Source organism: Phaeodactylum tricornutum, genomic scaffold (genome assembly GCF_000150955.2).
Source record: "Phaeodactylum tricornutum CCAP 1055/1 PHATR_bd_31x35 genomic scaffold, whole genome shotgun sequence".
Lineage (NCBI taxonomy): Eukaryota > Bacillariophyta > Bacillariophyceae > Surirellales > Neidiaceae > Phaeodactylum > Phaeodactylum tricornutum.
Genome location: NW_002238035.1, coordinates 26,767 through 42,759, shown reverse-complemented (window position 1 = coordinate 42,759; position 15,993 = coordinate 26,767). Strand labels below are relative to the sequence as shown.

Sequence of the window (15,993 nt, the reverse complement as noted above, 5' to 3'; positions counted from 1 at the left end):
CCCGGGGCCGTATCTCTTTTCGAAGCTTATCATTTCAACGGATCGATTGGACTAAATAATCTTTCCAGACCAGATAATTCTTCCAAGGTCACGTACAAAATATTTCAATGATATATCACTTTCCCCGCCAAAATTTCGCTCCTGATTTCTAATTAATTGAAATAAATCGAGACCGAATTGAAAATAATGTAAGAAGAAGCACTCCCGTGCGCCTCCGCTCATAATATCAGAAGGCCGTGTAAACGCTCACAGTCACTTGAAAAGCCCATACTTCGCCCATTGGGAAACTGGTTGTCCAAACCCACCATGATGTTCCGTGTCGGCGCGTTCGCTCTTTTCTGCTCTTTGGTTTCGGCCTCAAGCTTTGTTCCTTCGGGGGACATTCCCGCTGATTCCAAGCTGGGTTCTTCTCTCCTCAAAAGGGCCACCGTCGTAGAACCGTCGCGTCACCTCGAACAAAACAGTCGCGATACCACGTTCATTGCCAACTACTCCATCAAATACTTGGGATGTAGCAGTTTAGTGCAGGTGAACACGCAAGGTAACGGACAGAAAGAAGGTAATGACCAGAAGGACGGGAACGGTGGACAAAGCATCGTTTATACTCAGAATTTGGTGCGCTTCGCTCTTTGCCCATCTGGTTCCTGTTCGTCGTGCTCGGGCGGCGGCGAATACGTCGTCAACATGGTGGACTTTGTGGACGCCTACACCGAGGCCAAGTTGACCGAAACGGAATACAATTGCGAACAGATCCGGGAAAACTGTAACAACGACGATGAAAGCAGTTGCTACTCGGCCGCGGGTGCCACCGAGTGCGATCAATACGAAGGACAAGATGTCTTCGAAATCCAGGAATACCTGGAGTGCCGTCGTAAGTAGTCGCAAGCGCATTGCTCACACCTGTGATCTGTAATGGTGCTCTAACCTCGTTCCTCGCCGCTTTTGTAGAGCTGGGGAACCAGAATGGAAACGACAACAGTAACAACGGTCAGTATACGTACAACAACTACTACGTTGGACCCTACTGCTCCTCCAAGGATAGCAAATCCATTTACCTCGGTGTCTTTTACGATGATCAGTGCTCCAGCAGGGCCAATACAAATGTCTATGCTAACATGAACTCTGGTGCGACCCTTCCGTTTTCCAAAGAATCCATTGTGGTTTCGGGATGCATTTCTTGCAAGGATCAGCAAAACAACAACAACAACAATAATAACAACAACAACAACAACAGCGACCAGCCGAGCGAACTCTGCCAGGAAGTCTACCAAAGCGCCGCTAAATGTGAATCAGCAATGAGTGGGTCTCAATCTCCCGATACTAGTGGCTGTGAATTTATCGACAATATCCTTCCCCGTCTTGAAAGTGCGTCGCTAGCGATCACAACGGGAAGACGAAGTGGAACGGGCAACGCGTTTGCCTGGTTGTTTGCTTTGACCACTTTACTATTTGGTGCATACTCCTACTTTCTATACCGTAAGATCAAGCGAGGTAGCGTGACTCTATCCAGCCAGGATGGCTCCATGGCGTGAGCCGTCAAAGAACCCCGTGTGCGCTCACCAAACTAAGCATTCATTCCTATTGAACATTTATGAAAACTAATCACAACTGCCAAGCTTGGCTTCGTCAATTTATTGTTGAAATTTTCACAGAAATAACAATTTCGGTGATCGCTTAGAATAAAGAAACTTTAAGTCCATCTAGAGCAAACCCTGTTCGCTCCAAAGACGCCTGATCAACGTCCGGAGGCATATCATATCGCTGCGAAAAGTGCGTCAGCAATAGGCGTGTCGCGCGGACGTCCCTTTGAACTTTCATTGCTTCATCCACGGTTGTATGCTTCTTTGCGATGCACATCTGCTTTTCCTTCTCCGAAAAGGTCGCCTCGTGTAACAGAAAATCAATTGTTGGCGTCGCTCGTCGACAAGTTTGAAGCAGACGAAGGCATGGACGTGTATCACCGCTGAAGCAAAATGTGAAAGGCAACCTGCTAGGAGCATGGAAACCAGCAACGAAGCCGTAGGCGTCTCCGCAGGAATGTTCTACTGGTACGTTTTCCCAGAACGCCACAAGTCGGTTGCCTGTTCTGGGAAGCTCCAAATTCTGAAAGACCTTGGACACCTGAAGCGTGTTATTTTGCGGTACGCCATTGAAGAAGCAGGTCGGGTTATCGAATGCCAAATGTAGGTATTTGAGAACTTTCCGCGGAGCAAGAACCCATGGTACAGACGAAGTCGGCCTCAATCGTTTCTCCGGCTTCCTGCTCACCGAAAGATTCATATGTTTCGGAAGCATTTCCAATTCGTCCCGAATCGCGCGTAGCAAAGGAGCAAGCCCGCCGTAGTGATCCCAATGAGCGTGCGATATCCAGATGATTTGAATTGAAGAAAGATTGCGGTCGTCTGCGTACCTGTGCCATTGTGTGACCACGCCTTCTCCAGCCTCGAACAACACAGTAACATTTTGAGGGAACAGAAGGGCGTAACCTGAAGAGCCACGGAAAGGTGACGGGGAGGCACAGCCTGTACCCAACACGAGTAGCTCACAAAGCTTTTGTGATGGTCGCTTGGACTCAGCTTCTTCATCTGAATCGATCAGGCAAATTTCGTTGTCATCGGATGATTGTACCTCATGATGTTCCAAGACATTCCGTACAAAATTTGGCCAGGAATCGTGTTTTGCGACACGATCTAGCTGTGCTGTCCCTGCCACACGGTTTATCACTTGCGCTTCGGTATCACACTTCGGTAACAAAAGGGTGTATCCTGTGCGCAAGTGATAGGGACTGTCCGCCGTGGAGGGTCGCTGATTCAGATTCCAGGGAAAGTTTGATGCCTGTCTGTCGTGCCAGGCACGACCCTGTTCCTGGGCACGTACCAGCAGATTTGGATCCACTGTATCATTGCATGGCTGAGTGTAGTACCAGCCCTCCCTCGCTAGACGTTTCGGCTGAATAGCGATTTTGTATCGGAGTTTCAAAGTTGTTGTCAAATCATTGGTACAGACTGGCAAATGTGATATCCAGGTATCTATTCGGGTGGGATCACTGCCTGGGGATGATATCAGCAAGCAGTCGCAGCCATCGCCATCCAGGAGCAGATTAACCACGTAAATAGAATGTGTTGCATCATACCGACGGACGTGTACTCGAACAAATTCATCCTCGTAGACTTGCCACCAAGAAGGTTTGTAGTCTTGTGTTTGGGTCTCCACCAAATCCGGAATTTGACAAAGCCGTACGGTTGGGTATGGGCGCCGGGATTCCAGCAATTTTGTAATATTCTCGACTCGTTCGCTTACGGTGGAAATGACAGAAAGCTTGCTTACACCAGCGTCGTGGAGGGCAATCTGTAGAAAGGGCAGCCCCCACAGGGATTTCTCCGAGACCGACAGCACGGCACGAACCGTAGAAAGCTTGAAACGCTGATCGGTAGCCAGCCGACTGGTGGCGTCACCGAGGCCCGCAATGGCATAGCGTGCCAAAGGCAAGCCCGCGGAATAATATTCTCTATCCAGAAGATTGGCGGTAGAGTTTGGTTTCCAGACGGAAAGGAAAAGCGTCCCGTCGCCGGTGTACTCGGATCCATCGGTCAAGACATCAATGGTGTATTGGAGGCTTCGACTTTCGGTACGAGGGCGTTTCGACAAAGTAGTCGTCTCCCACTCGACTTGCTCCATCTGTAGACATGAACACGGTTGATCAAGAACTCAAAAACGCTGGAGACGAAATTTCGCCTTTCCGTGTTGTTGATGTGACACATCTTCCAAAAGGAATGTGTCCCGTGCACCGAAACCGGTTTTGTAAAACGTACGGTAAACCGAGGGATGCTACGAACCGTCCATGAATCGAATTTTAAATTTATTGTTACTGTCAGTCAATTGATCCGTACACAATGAATTCGAACTATGCAAACTACCCACTGCAAATTTCTATCATTCACTACCTACTGGACATAGCCTACTTTGACAGGAAAAGAAATCCTACAGTTCCACAAGGCCATTTATCCATGTCAATAGCGATTGCTGGTATTGGTGCCGCACTAACCGGAAGCTGCTTTAAATACAGGTAGGTAGGTCGGCAAGTAGAGTGGTTGGAAAAGGCATAATTTGCAAAGGACAAGAGACTGTGTTAGCATATTACTTCTTCGTAGTGGTCTCGTCGCCTCCCGCAAGTCCAATGTCTTGTAAAATGGCAAACGCCCGGTCTTCCAGAGTCATGCTGGCGTATCTCTCCTTTTTGGCCTCTTCGTCTTCCGTCGTTTCGGCGACTACCGGATCTTTTTGTTCTTCCTCCGGGACTGGCTCCGGAGCCGTTGTTTCCACGACGGTTTCGTCTTCCTTTTTCTCCGCCTTGGGTTCCGGTTCGGTCTCCGCCGGAACAGGGACTACGTTTTCTTCCACAGCAGCATCCACGGCAGCGGGAGCCTCTACACCCACGGGCTCGAGCTTACCTGATTCGGGGGTTGCAGCTTTTCCGGCCGCAATCTGTTCCTCACGTTCCAACGATTCCTTGGCCAGCTTCTCCATCAAGGCTTCGTCGAAGTAATCGTCTTCGAATTCTACTTGCAGTTGGGACCTTTCGGCCAGCCAATCAAAGACAGCTTGACGCTGCAGCGTAGCCTCAACCTTTCCGCGAATCATGTTTTCGTCCAATTCTTGTTTGGACTCGGCCGCGTCCTTGCGAATCGCTTCCATCTGCTCTTCCACCTGGTAGTCCGGAACCTGCACGTTTTCCAAACGTCCAATTTCGTCGGCCGCAATGGACACTTTGAAATCTTTGATAATATCGTCCTTGACAATTTCCTTGTACTTGGCAAAGTTTTCCGGATTGATCTGTCGTTTGATTTCTTCGTCCGAAACGCCACTGTCGCGCATTTCGGACATCATGACGGCGAATTTTTCGCGAGCTTGGTTGGAAACGAGGGTATCCGGAACTTGCATGTCCATGACGTCGGCCAAGGCTTGTCCGAGGGCCTTGTTCCGGGCGGGAGTGAATTCTTTGGCGTCTTCGGCGTCAATGGCCTTACGGAGCTCGGCCAGGAGGGTGTCCGCGGTTAACCCTGCCTTGACTTGGACGGCGAATTCGTCCGTGACTTCGGGGACCTGTCGTTCGGACGCTTCCAATACTTCCACATCGAAAATAGCCCGTTTGCCCGCCAGAGACTTGTCGCGGAGTTTCTGTCAGGCATTGCCGTAACGAGAACAAAAGCAAGACAAAGTGTGTGAGTTTGTCATCTGTCCCATACGTTGCAACGGACGAGGAATGTGTTTTTCTTTTCCTCGTTGTTTGGTTTTGTGTCTCGATCGTTTACCTCGGGAAAGTTAACTTGCACGGCTTTGGTTTCGCCTACTTTGGCTCCGACTAATCCTTCGACGAGTCCTTCCATGTATCGTCCCGTACCGAGAATGACTTCGACGCGGTCTCCCGAGGCGGCGTTGGGCAAGGGTTCTCCCTTGTCGCCTTGGGGAGTGGCGAGGTAACCGACCATATTGACCGTACAGGCGTCACCCATTTGCAACCGATACTCGGCGTCGGTGATGGGTACGAGGGTTGCGTAGCGCTCCCGCAAATCGTTCAGCGCCAAATCGAGTTTCGGCTGATTGAATGGTTTGCGGCGGTAGGATCCGGTCAAACCCAAATAGGGTTTGGCGTCGGGATCGTCCGCCCGGTCCGGATCCCGTTTCCATTCCACATCCGGCCATACATCGCACCGGACCGTCAAAGTGACACTCTTGCCGGCTTCAAAGTCGTTGGCCAGTTCTTCGGCGGGCACGAGCAAGGTGGGTTGTCCAATGGGTTGTAGGTTGGCGTCCTTGAGCGCGGGTTCCACGAGCGTCCCGACGAGTTCGTTAATCGCTTGCGTCTTGAGCGCGTTGCGTCCCCCCTTGGCGGCCAAGGCTTGTTCCAGTACGGGCGGAGGAATCCGGGATCCCTTGCGGAATCCGGGAATCTGCACCGTCCGGGCGAGTTCCCGACAAACCTTGTCGTAGGCGGCCTGCGTGGCCGCCGCCGGGACGGGAATGGCGAGTTCGACGGCCGAATCCGGCAAACGCTTGACGGCATTCGAGGGAGATGTGGACATGAGACGGGGAGTGGTGATGCGGTGGGGACGTGTCCGGTGGGATACGAACGGGGCCCAGGCCGACGTCTCGCCCCAGTGCGACGACGCCGCCGCCGCGAGGAGGACGACTCCGTATCGACCCAATGGCATGACGACGGGTAACAAAAAGTGGTGGGACTGTGTGTATGAGTAGGAATGCGTCGATAGGAAGAGACGTACTTGCAGGGAGGAGATGGAATAACTGTAAGCAATCAATCAACAGTCAATGAGAGTTGACGATGCGCGTTAGGTAACTACTACCGGTAACTGGATACCATCCATTTCCAGCCATGTCAAGACGAACCTGTCCGATCCGTCCAGCCCACTAGTCTGTCAGTCAGTCGGTTCGTTCAGTGTGAAAAGGGAACGGTGTTGGTTGCGCGGTGGACCCCTACGGGCGGAGGACGAGCACCGACAACTACCAGTCACAGTGTCAAGGAACGGAACGGAGTGTTCTTGCTGCAACCCCAACCCTATATTCGCCTGACCGGTTCCCGTTCCATCCCTTCCGTTCCTGTCACAAATCAATCGATCCAACATCGATCCATCGAATAATCCATCGAATAATCCATCGAATAATCCATCCAATAAATCCAATAAAGGAAGCTAGGTACGAACACTAATTGTTCCGGGCATCCGGCGACGAAACCAACGACGAAAAGGTAGTCACTCTCGACCAGAGACTGTATCCGAGTCACACGGTCACGACAGTTCGTAACCCCCCAGCATACAGCACACAACCTCCGTGATGCCGGTACCGTGGGATGGTACGGCCTCCCGCCACAGTCACGTGCGGGCGGAGTCACCGACGCGGGGTCGTCACCTCGTGGCGACGAAAGCACAACCCCGGGGGCGTTTGCTTTGGATCGAACGCCCCTTACTCGCACTACCATCTCTCGAAAACCGACCGGACGCTTGGACCTGTGCGGCGTGTCACGCCTTTCTCGGAGGACCCGTCCGTGCACTCCAACACCGCTGGTCGCGGAGTCCCACGCCGTCGTCCGCGTCTTCTACACTGGACGATGACGACGACGACGACCATTCCGAAGAATACCGGACCGTTCCGTGTCGACGAAATTGTGGATTCGTGTACTGCTCCGCAGACTGCGAACGAGATGTCTGGGCGGCTCATCATCGGTATCTCTGTACCGGACACTGCGCACCGGATCATCCCCTGGTGCAATTCAAAACCTTGGCGGTTCAAACCAACGAAATTCTACTCTTGGTGGCCACCTGGTGGGTCGCACAGCATCTGGACGTCACGCGCACTCGGACACTACCCGACACGACGGAATCCGTACCCGTACAATCCCGTACTACTACTACTACTACCACCAATCCTACCGCATCGTCGCGCTACCTCGACTTTTGCATGACACCCTGGTGGGACGTGATTTCCGCGTCGGAGCAGCCCGGGAACTTTACCAATGACGCCGTCACCCTCCGTCGCCTTTGCGATGACGCGGCCGGGTGTTTGAACGCGGCCTTGGCCGAGACGCCCATCCCGCCACTGACGGCACTCGACGTGGCCCGACGAATCGGCGCCTGCGAACAAAACGCCATGGGCATTCGCCAACGTCACGTCCTCGCGCGGGATATCTTTCGTGACCGAGTCCGTCGAGACTGTCACGACGATATTGTACAGTGTCTGGTACAAGCCGGGTTCATTGGAAACGACTCAAACAGTGATGACGACACTGATGATGACCATGACGACCACGACAGTGTAGAAAAGGTCCACGACACCACCGGATCCCACTCGTCGATACCGTCGGACGATGGCGAGTGGGATTATTCAGTCGACGAAATTGCCACCTTTTTGGCGGGACTCTTTCTCGACGAAGACGGAGCGGTCCGTGACCAGGCCGACCAATCCTTGGAAGAGCGGGATACGACCGGAGACGACCTGGATTACATATTCCCACCACTGGACGGGACAGCCATGTACGCGACAACCTGCAAAATGAACCATTCCTGTGACCCGAACGTTATTGTTCTCTACAAACGCACCGGTTGGGGAGCCCTGCATCCGCTGGTCGCCTACTGTGTGGCCCTCCGGGACATTCAAGCCGGAGAGGAATTGACCATTTCGTACATTGACGCCAACGTACCGTGGGCGGAACGACAAGAGGCATTGGAAAACTACGGCTTTGTCTGTGAATGTCCCAAATGTCAGTGTGAAAAGGCGGGCGAAACGCATCATCCTTCCACAGAAACCAATAAAGTAGACCCGGATGAGCTGTTCGGGACCTCGGATGATGACGAAGATGACGAAAAAGATGCGGATGAGGAATACAATCAACCAAGCAATGGAGAGGTTGCCCTCCAACGACGCTTGGAGCGTTTAGATTCAGCCGCCAACCATTCCACGTTTGGTTCTATTCCCCTTTCAATCTCGGCCTTGGTATCCGCCTTTGTGATACAAACGGCTCGTTCCATCTCGTTGCCGGACGATACACCCTTGCCAAACCTGTTACGCCAATGTGTCGTAGCCTTGGGCGACCGCGATTACTGCATGTGCCGTATCGTGGGAACTGAATTGGAAGACTGTTTGTTTTCCTTACTCCAAACAAACTCGGCGTGGCCAAACACGAACTACCGCGAGGCGTACTGGTGCGCCGTCCTGGCAGCTACAGTTGGCTTGACCCATGTTTGTTACTTTCTGCACGCTATGCGCGTACTCGATAAAGGCATGGTCCTGGGATTGTCTCGCAAGGACGATCGATTAGCCGAATTTTTTGGTTACGTGGAAACGCACGCGGCAGAAATGGCCTCGGCACCGTACCCTCCGGCGTTGGAGTGCCGAGTGCCGGACCTATCGGCTATCAGTATTGACGGCTTTGTTGCACACGAAAGGACTCTCTAAAGCAATTCAATACCCCGTAGAATCTTTGGACTACACTGTGTCCAACGACCACTTAGTGTCCCTCTATACGTCCCGGTCGAAACCTTTTGTTGTACCTGGAATGGCGTCCCATTACCCCGCAGTTTCGAAATGGCGCGACTTTTGCTACTTTGTCGAGCACCACGGGCACCGCATAATACCTATTGAGCTAGGGTCAATGATGAGTACAGTCGGAATGAAAGAGAACATGATGACTATACGTGACTTTGTACAGTCATACTTAGTAGAGAGTGCTGGACGTCAAGTTTGGAGTCTGGACGCATCTCTGGACACCTCACACGTTGCGTATTTGGCCCAACACGCCGTACTGGACCAAATACCTACCTTGCAAGGAGATCTGGGTACCCCGCCAACTCTGTGTGGTGCGGATGGACCAACCCACACCTACGTGTGGATGGGCACGGGCGGTACCCGTACACCGTTACATTTTGATTCGTACGACAATCTGTTTGTGCAACTGGTGGGAGCGAAGTATGTGCGCCTCTATCCTCGCGACGCAACGCCCAATCTATACGTGAGCACATCGGGGACATACGGGTTGCAAGGCAACATGAGTGACGTGGACTGTGAGCGCGAAGACTGGGCAGTGCACGGCAAGGCTCGGGACGCCGAGTACACAGAAGTGCTGCTCCTACCAGGCGACGCCTTGTTCATTCCCGCTCGTACATGGCATTATGTTCGTGCCTTGAGTACATCTATTAGTGTCAATTACTGGTTTTGAAGAGGACATTGTAGATGTCCAACGTCCATTGCTAAGGTATCGGCATCATCAATGTCAATCTGGACGTATGTAATATTATTTTGTGAGTTGCTGAAGCTCGTGAGCGATACCTCGATAGATAGTGCCCTCATCCTGTTGCTCACGAGGAGTCACGGACATTAGTCATCCAAGCTACTCCGACAATCGATCGCATTGCCATTACTTCAATGACAAATAGCTTTGAGTGAATGATTGGGTGTTAGTGCTCTTCAAGTAATTTAACGCTGTCAGTTTGAGCCGTACTGCCGTAACTCTTCAGCATGACCAAGACTAGTTCATCAAAAGCAACAGCAAAGACAACAACGGGAGGACTTCAGATGCACCTCAAAACGTCCATGACTAACCTTCCGACGTTACGGTCTCAACATGAATTTTCAATTGCCATCATTGATCCTGTCTTCTTTAGTCGACAAGAACCACAGGATCGTGTTGGCTGCTCCACTGCAGCAGAGATTCGACAAAGTCCTCCGACGACTGAGCCCAGTCCCAAAAGGCCGTATTGAGTTGAACCGTGACGTCTTTCCATTTTTGCTTGGCCTTTTGGAGAAACAACAGCGGGAGTCCCACCGTCACGGCTCCGTAGGCGGCAATGGCCGGTAGAAGGTGCGGTTGGGTGACGGCCAAACTAGCCTGGGAGGTGTAGCCCATCCAACCCCAGAGTCCGGCCGCAGGAACGGTGACGGTGGTGGACGCGGCGACGGTTGCTAGCGTCGCGGCCGACTTGGCTTGTCCCGCCGCCGTCACGGCTAACCAAGACGTGGCTTGCAACGTAGCCCATGTACCAGTTCGACACCAAACCGCGACACACTCCGTATTGGCTTGGAGCATGTGATAAGGCGGTAAGGCCTCGGGGTGATGCAAAAGAAAGTCCACCCGGGCTCGAACCATACCCGGAGCGTCGGCTGCGGCTGCGGTACACGTTCCACTACGACCGAAATGACGGCGCAGCCAGCGTGCGTGGTACTGTACCTTGTGCCAAGTCACCGTGGAATCGGACGTGCGATACTCTCGAACGTACTGTGAAGTGAGTGCGACGTCAATTTTTTGGGGCGTCTCGTGATTATCGACTGACTCCAAATTCTCCGCGTCGGCATTTTCGAGTTCGGCTGTGTGGGGGGACTGTGACATTGCTTCAACCGTACCAGCATGTTGCGGTGTGGACGTACAATCCGTTTGTCTCATTTCATTCTGATCAAGATCCGACTGGGCTCCCAGCAAAGCATCAAAGTCAGCAATCTCCAAGATCCACTCGAGGGGCGACGTTTCGTTCCGTGCCACAGTCAGTACGATGCCGTGATGTTGGGACAATCCAAACGGTCCCGTCAAGCGATATACGTGATCTCCCATGGCAAAGGGCGGTACTTCAGTCGTGTTCGTATCAACGTCCGTGTTCTTTTGGTTGCTCGGCACGGATATTGGTGGAATTGCGTAAGCTGGAATTGTTGTCGTGATCATCGGAACATCGCGCTCATCTTCAGAGGCAGCATCCGGAACAAGCGTCTCGGCTCCTAGCACTGATGCTCCTTCCTCCACATAGGCCGTCTTTTCCAACACCTCCTCGCCAACTCCCGCGTGTTCTGCTTGTTGAGTAGGTTCTCCGGCTTCCATGCTCAAACAACCGACTATCGGATTTAGCGGCCTATCCATGGGCGTGTCCCCGTTGCCCTCATGGCTGTCGTGTTCCGTCGCGCGATCTGTAGAAGGTCTCGAGACCGTAACCGTGGCGGGAGAGACGACGACTTTCACCGTGCGATCCCACCGCGGCTCTTCCAGCGGCGTTGGTGAGAATTGCATACTCTCGTGTTCGGTCGCACAAGCGAGCAACTGTAACAGTAGCAAGTAGCAGCAGCAGAAAGCACTGGTAGGGAAAAGTAATCTGTTTGCAACAGTTTCAACACGACGAGACTCTCTCTCGCAAGAGCCCTTCGCTCATTAGGTTGTTTTTAACGCTAGCAACTGGAGTTGCGCAGTAACTGGAAGCAGATCAGCTCTGTCAACAATCGAATCGGGAGTCGATCGTGGAGAGAATGTGGGGACTTGGGCAAGTAGCGGGACGCCTTGCTTGCAACGGTGCTGGCTTGCCGGATGTATACCAGGCTATTGATCCTAACCCTGATGATGGTAGAAAATGATCTCTAACTGTAAGTAGAATTAGTTTGTTAGACGTGCATTAATTTGGTAGATGTGAAGTATCTTGCCAGGAGAGTGTCTTGGTTGCCGAATTTCACGTCGCTCGGGTTTCTTGCTTATCCAACAGTGCGGGTTATTCATGGTTTGTGTTAACCGGTGAGATTTGGTACGATTGATTATACGGAAGGAAACGTGTGTACGCACGTATGCTATGCGTTCCGGATGATGGTAAAAGATCCAAATCGTAAAAGTTCAAGATCGTGAAACTAGTACTCTAGTACGACTTACTCAAGTTAACTCACTGTCACGGTTAGTTTGCAGCCAGGTTGTTCTCATGGACCTCACAATAATTGATGAATTCAGAATGATGATTCTCCCTTCCGTGCATTTCGTTTTTGCCCTACTTTGGGTCGCTGTACCCTTGTCGGCTCAGCCCTTGTCTGCTCAGGATCCTGTTCTGAGCCCGAGCAAAGGAACCGATGTCTTGTTGCCTTCGGAAGAAGCAGCTTGGTGGGCTACTCTCTCGATACAGGAAAAGGGAAAGCTCAGTCAGCTCTTTCACGCTCCCTGGTTCGTCACGCTTCAGGAAAAGGAAAAAATTGCTTACTGTTACGTTGCTCAGAAAGTATATGATCTTCTGAACAGCGGCGCTGACTCCAATCCCGACGACAGTTATCGTGGTTTCGCTCCACTCCTTCTCCGTACGTCCTTCCACTCCAGTGGGTCCTATCACCACGGTTCCGGTTCTGGCGGGTCCAATGGAGGAACGATCTTCAACCAGGCAGAGCTCGACGACGACATGAATGGTTGTATCCAGACTGCTACAGACGAGATCAACAGTCGACTTAACAATTCCGCTATTGTTTCCCTTGCCGACGCTGTCATTATTGCCGGAGTTGTCGCGCTTGATTCTATGGGCTTTCCTCGCATGGACCTCATTCGGGTCCAGGGCGGCCGTGTGGACCTGGAGAAGTTGGCCTATACCCAATCAATGGCATCGCCTGATAACGATCCAATGATGCACTTTGTGACCATGTATAACCTCACTGTCTCCGAACTGGTTGCCGTTATTGGGGGTGGACACAACTTTGGCTCTGCCCATGGGATGTGCTCTGGATATCAAGGACAATGGACAACCGATCCTCTCTCCTGGTCCGATCCAGAGACAGGAGTGCCTGAGTTCTTCGTCGACTTGCTCAAGGATGACTGGCTCTGGCGTAAAGTATGCACTTACAAGAACGGTACTGTATCCTATATGTCCATGGAGGACCCCTTTTCCAGTGACATTCCCGCTGTTGTGGAAGATACTACGCCCCCCTCAACCTGTAAAACCGAGTTGTCCGAGGATCCGCTTAATTGCGAAGCCCAGGCTATGCGTGGTTGTAACTTTGCGGATGGTGTCTACAACACGTCGGATTCCCCTTGCGATGTTAAGCTGTTGAAGATGCGCCTTAGGTCTGACTTCTTCCTTAAAGCTAATCCAATGACGCGCCCGCACGCTGAGGCATTTGCCACCGACCCTGACCTCTTGGCCCAGGAATTTGGTGTTGCCTACCGTAAATTGACGCACAATGGGTTGGACCGCTGCGGATTGAGCGGCCGTGGCTGTGATGGTAACACCAAATGTATCACTTATACTGACACTGTGACTGACCGATACTTGTCGTCCAGCTGCGTCAGTGATGTGGGTTACAACTATGCTGCAGATGAGGATAGTGATTATGGCTCTTGGTCATTGGACCATGGTGCATCGATTGCCGTTCTTTTTTTGTTGGCCATCACCAGTATCCTCTCGATTTTTTTGACATTCAAGGCCGTGCGCAAGTATGCTAAAGCACCGCCGGACGTTGGGAAAGAATACACTGAACCATCGAGCGGGGACCGAGAGATAAGTTAGGGTCGAGAAGGTACCGGTTTATGGATTCATATGCTGTACTAAGCTCGGAAGAGGAATTGAGGAGAGGACTACACTACACTAACTGTAAACTAGCTAACCCTAAAAAAAAACGTTTTCGACTAGGTTTTGCGGGTGTGTTGTTCCATTGGTTTGTTACCTAGGAAATTTTTGAATTTACGGCTACCGGCGCCGTCTTGCACTTTCTTAATGTACTTGTCAGCGGCTGTTAGATTTTCTTTATCTTCGTCTAGCTGCCGGGGTTTCTTTCGTGACATTTGAGGCGTCAATGCTGGGAGGTGAAATCCTGGTGCAAACGCTCCGCCTTCGTCAGCTTTATAACCGTGACTCCATTTGAAATCATTCCCGGTGAGGTGCAGATACTTCGTCATTGGGTGTCTTTTGAGGCCAACCATTTGTCATGACTACAACATGAGGACGTTTTACAAGATGAATGGCTTTGGATTTGTATTTATTGGATTGATTGTTGGCGAGCAGGAGCCTTTCGGTTTCAGCTTGACTGGGTTGAAGAAAAAACTATCCCGGTTGCCAAACGAAAAGGAGTCATCATGTGGGTACCGGTGACTTGGTCGTGGGCATCTCATGTTACCGGGCGAGGGTCGGCAGGCGGGGACGTGCGTTGCGTAATGGGACTCATTCCTCATTCGGTCCCGTGTCCGGAGGCGTCCAGAAAAACCGATCATAATCCAGATATTTCGGGGTACAGTAATTGGCGCGAATGATCCAAACTGCATTGGGGTTCTTGGAGTGAGATGAGGATGGGTCCAAACAACGTTGGGTCCAAATGTGACATGTTGTATCCAATGGGATTATCACCTATCATGGCTCCTTCAGTAATTGATTTGACGAGGGACACTGGAAGGCCTATTGACGTCTACATCGAAGGGAAACCTATCCCTATGCCGAGGCCTCGTTTGGGGCGTGGAATTTGGTTCAACCCTGCGACGAGGCAATTGAAGGAGTTTTCTAAGAAGTTGCAAGCTCTGTTGCCTGAAGATGGTGTTGTGTTTCCACGCGGTGAATGCCTTGAGGTTAATTTGTTCTTCTATATTCGAAGGCCTAACAGCGACTACGATGGGAATAAGCGAATTAATGCATTGAAACCGGGGAGGGCTAATCCTTTCGAGACAGTTAAACCGGATATTGACAATTTGGCGAAGTTCACGTTAGATGCAATGCAGGGTATTGTCTTTCATGACGATAGCCAGGTCGTTAAGCTACTGGTTTACAAGCTACGGGGCAATGAGGGCGGTACCAGAATCAAAGTTAGGACGTTCTATGGACCAGAACCTTAGAATAAGATAAAGATTATATTAGTCTTGGTCTCTCATAAAAACCGGAAAGAATTGGTGTTAACAGAGAGGATTGCCAATTAAGGTAAAATGACAACATCGGCGAAACGTTATGTTTTCTGTCTCTTCTTTAATTACAGCCGGCACGGGGATAGGGCTAAAACCAAAAGCACGAGAGAGGAGTCGCTTACATACCTGATACGGTTGTTTGAAAGGGTGGCGCGATTTGCATGCATCTCCAAGGTCGTGAATTGGGATAAACCCTGTTTGATGCTGAAGGGGTATGTAAGTCTAAAGTCTCCTTGCGGGCTACCTCACATTAGGCGATGGCTAGGAAAATGCTGCATTTGTTATCCTTCAAGTTTTGGAGACGCAATTAATCTAGGTCGTCTGGTCTGTGTTGATAAGCAATTGGTGACGGTGGGTCACCTGTCTCGGGCAGGTAATTCGAAAACGTTTACCAAAGATCCTAAATTTATTATCAAGCTTCTGGTCGATGCAATTGAGGGAAGGGATTTTGAGCATCATCACCAGAAGGATAAGGTTTAGGCTAACTAATATTCACGATGGTTTTGTTCTTCACGGAGGTTCGACATTCGAAGTTCCGCGGCTTTTTGTTCTTCAATAGAAACACCAACGGGGTCAAAATTAGGGTTCTCATCGCAAATTTTATAAATGACGTATCTGTCATGTGACAGGCGGGTTATATCAGGGTAATGGTTCATGAGGACCATGATATGCGGAGTGGTGCACAACTGAACCAAACGAGTGTGATACTTAGGGCTCACGACTTCACGATCTTTCAGTTCTTCCACAAAGTCGTATTGGAGGTAGAGTTTTCGAGAACGCACAAGATCAAAGAAGAATACTCTTGACGCTTCCTTGATCAT

At 51.1% G+C, this 15,993-nt stretch overlaps 7 protein-coding genes across 7 annotated transcripts; 4 read left to right on the top strand and 3 right to left on the bottom strand.

The window, feature by feature from the left end:
- The first annotated feature begins 235 nt into the window (after positions 1-235).
- Positions 236-1,707, top strand: PHATRDRAFT_bd1649 (predicted protein). Its single transcript, XM_002176278.1, has 2 exons — positions 236-871; positions 949-1,707. Exons 1-2 carry the CDS (start codon positions 307-309, stop codon positions 1,530-1,532), a joined length of 1,149 nt encoding a protein of 382 aa, XP_002176314.1. The 5' UTR covers positions 236-306; the 3' UTR covers positions 1,533-1,707.
- Positions 1,708-1,725: 18 nt separating this feature from the next.
- Positions 1,726-1,893, bottom strand: PHATRDRAFT_bd270 (predicted protein; the record flags this gene model as incomplete). Its single annotated transcript, XM_002176255.1, has 1 exon — positions 1,726-1,893. A coding segment is annotated over one exon (168 nt), but the record flags the coding sequence as incomplete, so codon positions are not given.
- Positions 1,894-3,965: 2,072 nt separating this feature from the next.
- PHATRDRAFT_bd1648 (predicted protein) lies at positions 3,966-6,331 on the bottom strand. The gene is made up of 2 exons (XM_002176254.1): positions 5,313-6,331; positions 3,966-5,178 (listed from the first exon to the last, which is right to left on the bottom strand). Exons 1-2 carry the CDS (start codon positions 6,210-6,212, stop codon positions 4,138-4,140), a joined length of 1,941 nt encoding a protein of 646 aa, XP_002176290.1. The 5' UTR covers positions 6,213-6,331; the 3' UTR covers positions 3,966-4,137.
- Positions 6,332-6,711: 380 nt separating this feature from the next.
- On the top strand, positions 6,712-8,967 carry PHATRDRAFT_bd1647 (predicted protein; the record flags this gene model as incomplete). Its single annotated transcript, XM_002176277.1, has 1 exon — positions 6,712-8,967. The coding sequence occupies exon 1, from the start codon at positions 6,850-6,852 to the stop codon at positions 8,965-8,967; it is 2,118 nt and encodes a 705-aa protein (XP_002176313.1). The 5' UTR covers positions 6,712-6,849.
- A 718-nt stretch (positions 8,968-9,685) lies between these two features.
- Positions 9,686-11,557, bottom strand: PHATRDRAFT_bd1646 (predicted protein). The gene has a single exon (XM_002176253.1). The coding sequence runs from the start codon at positions 11,411-11,413 to the stop codon at positions 10,169-10,171; it is 1,245 nt and encodes a 414-aa protein (XP_002176289.1). The 5' UTR covers positions 11,414-11,557; the 3' UTR covers positions 9,686-10,168.
- A 582-nt stretch (positions 11,558-12,139) lies between these two features.
- On the top strand, positions 12,140-13,894 carry PHATRDRAFT_bd1645 (peroxidase domain-containing protein). Its single transcript, XM_002176276.1, has one exon. The coding sequence runs from the start codon at positions 12,231-12,233 to the stop codon at positions 13,791-13,793; it is 1,563 nt and encodes a 520-aa protein (XP_002176312.1). The 5' UTR covers positions 12,140-12,230; the 3' UTR covers positions 13,794-13,894.
- Positions 13,895-14,632: 738 nt separating this feature from the next.
- PHATRDRAFT_bd1304 (predicted protein) lies at positions 14,633-15,106 on the top strand (the record flags this gene model as incomplete). The annotated part of the gene is made up of 1 exon (XM_002176275.1): positions 14,633-15,106. One exon carries the CDS (start codon positions 14,633-14,635, stop codon positions 15,104-15,106), a length of 474 nt encoding a protein of 157 aa, XP_002176311.1.
- Positions 15,107-15,993: the final 887 nt, after the last annotated feature.

What these genes read in the sequence shown, in the direction of transcription:
- PHATRDRAFT_bd1648 (XM_002176254.1), bottom strand. Translation starts at nt 6,212, where the DNA reads ATGCCATTGGGTCGATACGGAGTCGTCCTCCTCGCGGCGGCGGCGTCG. An exon ending in TGCAAGTTAACTTTCCCGAG is followed by an intron (nt 5,179 to 5,312) that starts GTAAACGATCGA and finishes AATGCCTGACAG; the next exon opens with AAACTCCGCGACAAGTCTCT.
- PHATRDRAFT_bd1649 (XM_002176278.1), top strand. Translation starts at nt 307, where the DNA reads ATGATGTTCCGTGTCGGCGCGTTCGCTCTTTTCTGCTCTTTGGTTTCG. An exon ending in GGAATACCTGGAGTGCCGTC is followed by an intron (nt 872 to 948) that starts GTAAGTAGTCGC and finishes CCGCTTTTGTAG; the next exon opens with AGCTGGGGAACCAGAATGGA.
- PHATRDRAFT_bd1646 (XM_002176253.1), bottom strand. Translation starts at nt 11,413, where the DNA reads ATGGATAGGCCGCTAAATCCGATAGTCGGTTGTTTGAGCATGGAAGCC.
- PHATRDRAFT_bd1645 (XM_002176276.1), top strand. Translation starts at nt 12,231, where the DNA reads ATGGACCTCACAATAATTGATGAATTCAGAATGATGATTCTCCCTTCC.